Source organism: Lipotes vexillifer, unplaced genomic scaffold (genome assembly GCF_000442215.2).
Source record: "Lipotes vexillifer unplaced genomic scaffold, Lipotes_vexillifer_v1.1 scaffold164, whole genome shotgun sequence".
Classification (NCBI taxonomy): Eukaryota; Metazoa; Chordata; class Mammalia; order Artiodactyla; family Lipotidae; genus Lipotes; species Lipotes vexillifer.
Window position 1 is genome coordinate 4,571,040 of NW_006789313.1, and position 9,534 is coordinate 4,580,573.

The following is a 9,534-nucleotide window of genomic DNA, read 5'->3' on the forward strand; positions in this document are numbered from 1 at the left end:
GGAAAGAGGAAAAAGATTAATGGGAACAGGGACCTCACTTTCCCGTCTTTGAGCTGGTGCCCATCACACCAACAAAGCTGAAAGACTGTTAAGAGGATTCAAGGATAACTAGTGTGAAAGCGCCCAGCACTGTGCTTGATGTAGGGTAGGCTAGAGATAGTTCCTCCTCCCACCACCCCCTTCCATAAATAGCTCCTAAGTCTAACAGAAACCAGGTGCATAGTTCTGTCCACTTCGGGTCTGGGAGGCAGAGGGTTGGGAAACACAGAGAGGTCTACTTTTCAGACCCAGGCCAGTCTCTAGTTCTGCCCAGGAGCACTTCCCCAGTACTGGGGAAAAGGCGAGAAAAGAGATCGGCCCTACTCCACAGGGTAGGGGTTGCCAGGAGCCAGGGTGACTCCATGGGCTGCCCTGGGGAGAGTGCAGGTAAACAAACCGAGCCCCAGGAGCCGGCCTCAGGGGAGGTGAAGGCAACAGAAACCTCGGACACTCCCTTCTCATACCACTCCCCAGCCTCCCCAGGCCGGCGCAGCCCTCCACTTCCTGTAGCCAACCCCCTTCTCCACCTCCCTCCCCCCACCCCAGCGGGAGGTGCTGCAGTGCATGGGGGGTGGGGTGGGTAGTGGAAAGGAGGGGTTGCTGGGAGAGCACGGGGGTTCAGTCAGTTCTCACACACCTTCAGCTTGTCTGTCGCCCAAGCCTGCGTCCTCCCCAGGACTCCTCGACCACCCCCCGCCGCCCCCACGTGCGCACCCCCTGACTCCCGCCCCGCTAGCCTCTCACCGACCCCCTTTCGGATCCCCATCTGTATCAAGGCTCCAAAAGGCCTCCTTTTCCTATCCCCACGAGTCCTCCCGACGCCCCCCGCCCATACCTTACCTTAACCCTCTGGAGGCGAGAGAGGTGTAACTCATGCACGAAGGGGTTGGGGGGCGCCGGGGGTCCGGGGGTGGGATAGAGGGGGGCCCAGTCCCCCGGACTTCCCTGGCTCATAGCGGCGGGAGAACGTGGGAGGGAGGGCACCCCAGCCCGGCCCCGGGCCCCTCTTTGCAGAGCAGCAGCTGCAGCTGCAGCAGCGGCGGCGGCGATCTAGCCCCGGCCCCGCCTGGTGCGGGGCGCCGAGGGGCGGGGAGCAGGCTGCGCGGTCGGGCCCGCGTTGTCAAGGAGCCGGCCGAGGGGCGGGGCTTCCAGCGCCCCGGCGCCCTTGCTCCTCAGCGCCCGCCACAATGTCCGCAGCCCCTCGGGCCATTGTTACGAGGCGGCCGGATGCTGGAGCGCGGCCCCTGCCTGCGGGCTGTCCCCGGGCCTGCCCCTCCGGGCGTCCCTCTCGGAAAACCCGGCCCGCGCCTCCCCGCAGGCCTCCGGCTCGGAGCGAGTTTGGGGCGGCGAGGAGCGAGCGGAGCTGAGAACGCCCTCGGACTGTGCCCGGGCGTCGAGGTCACCCTGCAAGCACAGATCGGGGTGGGGCCCTCGGGCGGATGAGAATGGAAGGGCGGGCACGCAGTGCGCGGAGGCCGGCAGCTCGCGGCCGAGGCGGGGCCCACCACCACTCGGAGGCCGACCACCTTTCCTTCCTGGTTGGGTCGACGCCATCGCGCGTGGACTTGAGGCGCTCGCGCCCTCTGGCGGCCTTATTGTGCCTAACAGCTCTCGGCATCCGCGTCCTGCCTGAGCTAGGAAGGGCTGCCTGTTTTGGTGTGAGGACTCCATCAAGGAGTGAGGGGCCGGCAACCATCAAGACGCTGGTCATACATTTACCAGGGCTCAACCAGGCCTGGATGGGCAGTGCGAACCTGAAAAGCTGGGATGACCCCGGACGCAGCCCTCTTTTTCCTCCTAGTCTCTTTTTTCTGTCTTTCTGTTACTTTCTCTCCCTTGCTCCAGTGTGTAAGAGGACAAAGTAATACCCCTCATCCCCAAATTCCAAACTGTCCTAGAAAGCACATAAACTGGTTAGACCCTGGTCGTCAGGCTATGGTGAGATCAGGGAATTGGCTAGACTTTGAGATCCACAGCCAGTAACACAATCAGAAATAGTGACAAAAAGGAGATAAGAGCCTCCTTGCTTGTGGAAAGAAGCTGCCTTCAGTTTGTTTTACTTTTCTCTTCTGCATCCCTGTCAATCACCATTTCCTGAGGGTAATGGGAACAATGGCAGATTAATGGGCTGTTGGGTCATTGGGTACCATTAATCTTTTATTGGAAGGGAGACCAAGCAAAAGTCAGAAGTCACTTTACTTCTATCTAGACCCCCTTCCCTCCTTCCTTGCCCCATAATTTACCCACATATTCCTGCCTATATCCCTAAGAGAGCAGCCAGCATTCTCAGAGAAATAAAAGGATATCCTAGTCAGATTTATTTCTTAAAGATTTTTAGAGAAGATTCCATGGCTCTTTAATTTAAAATTTTAATTTATTTTTCCAGCTTTTTTGAGATATTATTGACATATATGTAAATTTAAAGTGTACAATGTGATTATTAGATACATGTATGTCTTTTTTTTTTTTTTCCCCTGCGGTATGCAGGCCTTTCTCTTACAGTGGTGGCCTCTCGCGTTGGGGAGCACAGGCTCCGGACGCACAGGCCCCGCGGCCATGGCTCACGGGCCCAGCCGCTCCGCGGCATGTGGGATCTTCCCGGAACGGGGCACGAATCCACGTCCCCTGCATCGGCAGGCGGACTCTCAACCACTGCACCACCAGGGAAGCCCCAGCCTTGGTTTTATATTTGCACTAATCCTTCCTGGAGATAATGGTATGAATTTGAGTTGCCAGAGTGAGATTGGTTCAGAATAAAGTAAACAGTCTTGAATTGGGCACCACAAAATAGTTCATGGGACTGTTGTCCAGTAACTCCCTTGCTTGGGGCATATACCCACCCATTCTTTCCCATGTCCCCTCTGTCTGATGTTAGCTGCCCCCCCAGCCACTCCCTTCTACCACTTCTTCATCCTGAGCTTTTTCCAGTTTTCTGGTGACAACCAAAAAGTTCTGTTTCCTGCCTTCTGCTTTTTCACTAAGAAAAATACCATTTAAATTTTGATGAAATATCTAAGAACTAGCAGTGATTTATGGGAGAGAACTAGGTTAGGGGCTGTGTGAGGTGGTGGTGGAATGTGTAAAGAGGCAAAGCAAAGCATGCATTCAAGTATCATCTCCATTAGGCCTAGCACAGTGTCTAGCAGAAAGTGCTTCGTAATTATTATTGTTGGCTAAATGCATAGTAATATTTATTGCTTTTTTATGCCAGAGTTCACAAAATTCTCTTGTTGGTTCACAATCAGAAGACATAAAATAGAATATAAACAGGATCAAAGAATTAGCGGAGTAGGAATGGAGATGGCAGAGTGGGAGGACACGGAACTCACCTCCCCCCACAAACACATAAAAAATCCATCTGTATGTGGAACAATTCTTACTGAAAACTAACTGGGAACTAGCAGAAAGCTTGCTTGCTTCCAAAGCAGGGTGGGGGAATTCCCAGTGGTTAAGACTCCTTGCTTTCACTGCTATGGGTCCAGGTTCAATCACTGGTTGGGGAACTAAGATCCCACAAGCCATGCAGTGTGGCAAATAAATAAATAAATAAAATAAAACAAAGCAGGTGGAAAGGACAGATTGAGACCATGTAGCTGGCTGACTGGTTTCCTGGCGACTTCCCTGGCATGTACCCCAGCCTGAGCCAACTAAACACTCCAGTATCATTTGCCTTGCTTTGCAGCTCCACACTGGAATAAGGGCTTCCATAACCAATGAAAAATCTTGGCCATGAGTTGCTGTGGTGGCTCAACCCCTAAGTAGAGTCTGGACAGGGAGGGGTCAACAATTGCTGGTGACCACAGACAGCACATCAGAGCCAGACCACATCTCTGATGGTGGCTAGACCGCCATACCCCATGGCCCACTCTTGCCAAATACCCACACTGGCCTCTCTTGCTCTAACACTGCTCCTCCCTGAGGCTGAGGGTGCTGGTGTTGGGAGGGGGAAGAGCATACACTTAAAGAGATCAGAGCCAGCTAGGACCAGACCCTCAGGGTTTCAAATCCAGAAACTTGGGACCTGACTCCACCCCAATAGGGCAGTGACAGCCACAAAGCAGAGGGGAAGAACCACATCACACCTGGCTCAGGCCCTGGCCCTCCCATATCCAGCCCCACCTCCTACCAAGGTGAGAGCTGCCAGCACACCCTGAAGAAAGATGTGACGTCAAATCCAGCTCTCCCACCAAAGCCACTGGGCACAAACAGACTGTATAGTGTTGCTCCTATATAAGGACCCACTTCAAGGCTAACATAGTTAACTGTTTCACCTAATTTCATAGAGTCAGAGAAAGATAAGCAAAATGAGAAGACAGGAATTTGTCTCAACTGAAAGAGCAAGAGAAAACCCCTGAAAAAAACAATTAATGAAACAAGTAAATAATTTGCTAAATAAAGAACTCAGAACATTAGTAATAAGAATGCTAACTGAATTAGGGAAAAGAATAGATAAACACAGTAAGAATTTTTTTTAATTAATTAATTAATTAATTAATTTTTGCCTGTGTTGGGTCTTTGTTTCTGTGCGAGGGCTTTCTCTAGTTGTGGCAAGCGGGGGCCACTCTTCATTGCGGTGCGTGGGCCTCTCGCTATCGCGGCCTCTCTTGTTGCGGAGCACAGGCTCCAGACGCGCAGGCTCAGTAGTTGTGGCTCACGGGACTAGTTGCTCCGCGGCATGTGGGATCCCCCCAGACCAGGGCTCGAACCCGTGTCTCCTGCATTAGCAGGCAGATTCTCAACCACTGCGCCACCAGCAAAGCCCCCTGTCTTTTTTTTTTTTTTGCCTCTCCAAGAACTATATTTCGGTTTCACTGATAACTGCACTAAATTACTTGTTTTTATTTGAAGAACTTGTGTTTTAAAAGTAGAACTACACTGAAATATCATCTCTCATATATTTTATTGGTAAGAATTCAAAATTTCACAACATACTCTCTGGACCAGACTAGAGGCACTCTCATATACTGCAAGTGAGAATGCAAAATGCAACAACTATTATAGAAGTGCAGTTAGCAGTGTCTGTAAAATTATACACACCATTGACCCTTGTACTTAGCAATTTTACTTAGAAGCATAGGGGGAAAAAACACAGTTAGACATATACTGATAAGAGCTGAAGCTGGGTAATAAATGCGTGGAGGGGAGCATGTGGACATTTTCTTATCTTTTGTACATTTCTTCAGTGTTCAATTACTAAAAAGTTCAAAAATGACTTCTGCTTTTAACTGTATTTATACCTTCTTTGTATTGTACAGCTCATTTTGTTGTCCTATTACAAGCTTCTTGAGTCGAAGTCCCAGTTGATTTGAAATCATTTCATGACAATATATTACTACATTCCTTTGTCAGATGGTCATTGAATACTAATTATTTTCCAGTTCCTGAACTAGAAGTTAGAAATACATGATACTATAGTTCCTGACTTCACAGGATATACATATGTTCTAAGGCAGAAAGCAGACACCTTAACAAGTAACTAAAGTAAAATTGTATCTCTTTTACCACAGAGGAAGTAGAGAGTGGTATGAATACATTATGGAAGGTTTTAATCTTATATAAAAAATGTATGCAAGGTTTCAGCTGATACATAATGGATGAGCCAGAGTTAGCCAGGTTAGCGGATAGAGACATTTTTAATCAGAAAAAAAAAAGCGCACCAGTGTCTTAAAGAGGTAAAATTTGGTGAAGGTGTGAGTTGAAGAACTGAATGAAATGTAATACGGCTTAAACCTGGAGTATATGGGATTTATCTAGACAAGAAATATTACATAGTTTTTGAATTTCTCCTAAGAAAAGTAAAAAGCTATTGGGAAGAAAGCACTGCATCATTAAGGGAGTAGCATGATAAGACAGACATAGGACATATAGAAATCAAATCACAAACTTGTCAAGGTACCATATCAATCGTTGCAGTAAATGCAAATTAACTGAACACTCCAAACAAAGTGATGATCAGAGTAGAAAAATAGAAGATCCTATTTTATGCTCAGTTGTATGCCGTCAACATACTTTAGATTCCACATCTTCTCAGCCATCAGTCTTGCTGCCATGCAGCAACTTCAGATTCAGCATCAGCTTTGAAAGCAACAACCTACCTTCCATAGTATTCTTCACTAATTCTCATTATTGTGTAAAGTCTAATCTTTATAATTAATCCCTCATTCCATGTCACTCTTAGTAGTTCAGCTACCCTTACCAAATCCAAACTGTTACATATGCTATGTTCAAGAACAAAGTTGTCCCAAAACCCTCCTTCTTCTAGTATCCTCATTGGTTTTAAGCTAGATTCACAGAGAAAGCCAGAGAAAATTTCTTTAGTTTCTGCCCTTTTAATTTTTATCCTTTACTTCTTTATAATTTTTATCCTTTTATTCTTTTATTCTTCTTCAGTTGTTTTTCCCTAATTTCTTTTGTAGGACACTAAGCTTACAATTTTTTCTTTATTTTAACATGGTATTTATGACTAAAAAATGTTCTCTGGAAGTTTGGTATGTACTCTACTTGTATTACTCAGTTCTAAATGTTTTTGTCACTGTCATTATGTTTTTTTAACTCATGACTTATTTACAAAGCTCTTTTTCTTATTTCCAAAGACACAGGGTTCTTTTTTTTTTGGAAGGGGAAGAGGGTTGGGTAAGGGAGGACTATTTATCATTTCATATTTTTATTGCATTGTAATTAGATAATGCATTGTATAATAATAGAGTTTCTGGTATTTATTGAGACTCTAAGGGCTGTATGTTAATCATGTTTTTGTAAATGTTACATGAATTCCCGGAAAGAGCACACAATATTTAATTTTGGGGTGTTGGTGTTCCTTAGATGAATCTTTGCAAATCTTTTTCTACAACAGTTGTTGGAGGACTGGTTGATTTGTAAGTTATTGAGAAAATGTGTTTAAACAGCAGCTTAGGCTAAGATAATCTGCATAGTCATTGGAAATTAAGAAAAAGGTGAAAAGTAGGCATTTTTATTAATGCTTACATTACCATTGTTGTTTTGTTGTTGTTGGCAGGTGATTTGTAGAAAAGATAGAGGCATGGCTGTGTGAATTGGAAGTGCTAATACATTCAAAGGAAGAAGGTAACATTTTTCCTCTTAAAGCAGGCATTTTTAGAGTGCAATCAGGTTAGAATATTAATCTGAATCAATGTTCGAAAGTTTAATTCACTGTGAAACATTTTTATTGCAGGTGAACTAGGAAATGAACTGTCAGTCCAAGTGGCAAAACCTGTGATGTGAGCAGATTGCCGTATCTAATTAGCCAGAAATAGCTATCCCCCTAGACCACAGATATAGGAGTGGTGATCTGGTTCAGGGAAAATCCTGAGTAAATGTTTCTCTGTAAATGTTTCTTTCCCCTTTCTTTTTGGGTATGTGTGCCTTACTAATGAGATTTAGGTAAAACAGGCACAAAGAAAGGCCAGTCTCAATCTGCCTTGAGAGCTAGTTCATAATATATTCACATATTTCCTTTCTTTTCCTTTAGAGTAAGGAAAAGCCATGTAATCTCTTTGCACAATAATTATTTTAGTTGCTTCAGTGCAGACTTATTTTTCTCCATTTATGAAAGCCTATGTGAAATGAGAGATGATGAGATGCAAGGGAGAAGTAATTTTGGCAGCCTGACCCATATTCCAGTGACTATGCACTAGCTTCGCGGTTGTTGAGGGTATGAGGCAGTGGCAGTAGCATCTTAATCTCGCTGCTGGGGTCTATTCTGGAACCCAGCAACTCCAGTAGTAGCCCCCAAGTCCTACTTCTCTAGCTCTTCCAATGATTTTGTAAGCATCTAATGCACTGTGCTAAGTCTGCTTAATAAACTCAGTGGTTTCTGTTTTCTTCGTTGAAGGCCAATCAATATAATTATATGCTGACAAGATGAAAAAGTTAGTAGAGATAGTTACATAATAATGTAAAAACAAATTCCTAATTTAAGTGTGCTTTCTAGCACTAGTATTTTCAGTCTAAGATACACTTTCTCCTTTCAACTTCCTTTTGGTGGTGGTAGATGAGTAAAAGGCGAAAGTTAAACTTTTTCTGATGGCTTCAGAATCTTAGCAGAATTATAAGGCAAAAAACAAAGTCAGGCAAATCAAGAATAGGCTAGCGATTAGTAGCCACAAAAAGGCTATGAGGGAAGGGAAAAAACCTGGAACCTCTAGACCTAAACATTTTCTTTAATAACAAAGTAACTTTTAAAGAGATAGTAAATGTAAATTTGTATACATCTTCTCCCTACATTGGCAGTGTAAATTACCAGAGTAAAATATAAAAATACAAACATGACATTTTAGTAAATGCTAGATGTTGGGATGCATGTATGTATGTATATATGTATGTATTTAACCAAAAAAAAATCAGAAAGAAAAAGATAAAATGTCAATTAAGTTATACCAGCAATCATACAGACAGACTACGTCAACCCATGATCCATGTCACAGTTCCAAACTTATTTGGATGTTGGTCCTTCTAACTCCAGCAAGTTGTGCATATTCACCTCACAGTATAACTAATAGCATTAAACATAATTCACAACAAAAAGGTACACTGATCTTTACAAAATTCATCATCATAACAGGAGCATATAAGAAAGACTGTCAAATTGCTCAGTGGATTTTATTGGCATCTGAGAGTACATTCAAGAAGTTCCCATGAATTAGGTTTCCATGGCTGCTTTTTCCTCCTCGTTTTCAATCTGGACACATGCATCCAAAAATCACCATGCAAAACAGTAATAGGGAAGACACAGGGAAAGAAGAGGGTTATTTCAGCTCTCGTCAATTTTGCTTTAACTGTTTTGTTTAAAAGCTCATTTGAAAAGCAAGCTTTCATTGGTCATTGTTTAAGTTTGGAAACATGTCTATAAAGAGTCTGATTATGTTCAAAAGATAGCATCTACCAAGAACTTCTTCCATTTGGCAACAGGGTCCAGTGATCACATTTTCCCAGGACCTTATGAATGTACAAAAATCTTCACATAAAACAGTTCATATACAAAATTGTACTTATCCATCTAAGTTACTATTCACTAATTTATGCCTTTATCTATATCTTCACCTTAATAATACATAGGATCAAACATCACCATTCTGATCAAAATTGTGGTGATAATCCTTCTAAAATCAATTATTTAATACTCATTGTAAAGAAGCAATCACATAATAAACAAAATCTGGAATTTCTCTTGATTCACAAAAATTATGAGCAGTGAGAAAAACAAGTTTCTAGAGGCTTGAATTAATATAAGAACCAATGTAGGATTGGGAAGATGGAGGAAGAGTAAGACGCGGAGATCACCTTCCTCCCACACCAGAAATACATCTACACGTGGAACAACTCCTACAGAACACCTACTGAACGCTGGCAGAAGACCTCAGACCTCCCAAAAGGCAAGAAACCCCCCACGTAACCTGGGTAGGGCAAAAGAAAAAAGAATAAACAGAGACAAAAGGATAGAGGATAGACCTGCACCAGTGGGAGGGAGCTGTGAAG

The 9,534-nt window shown here is 44.1% G+C and overlaps 1 protein-coding gene across 1 annotated transcript in view; it reads right to left on the bottom strand.

The window, feature by feature from the left end:
* The window catches only part of LPCAT4 (lysophosphatidylcholine acyltransferase 4), a 7,412-nt gene extending 6,303 nt beyond the window's left edge, over positions 1-1,109 (bottom strand). Inside the window, exon 1 of the mRNA XM_007462535.1 lies at positions 880-1,109. Within this exon, the coding sequence (XP_007462597.1) occupies positions 880-993 (114 nt within the window). The 5' untranslated portion in view covers positions 994-1,109. The remainder of the gene's footprint in view (positions 1-879) is intronic.
* Between the last annotated feature and the right edge of the window lie 8,425 nt (positions 1,110-9,534).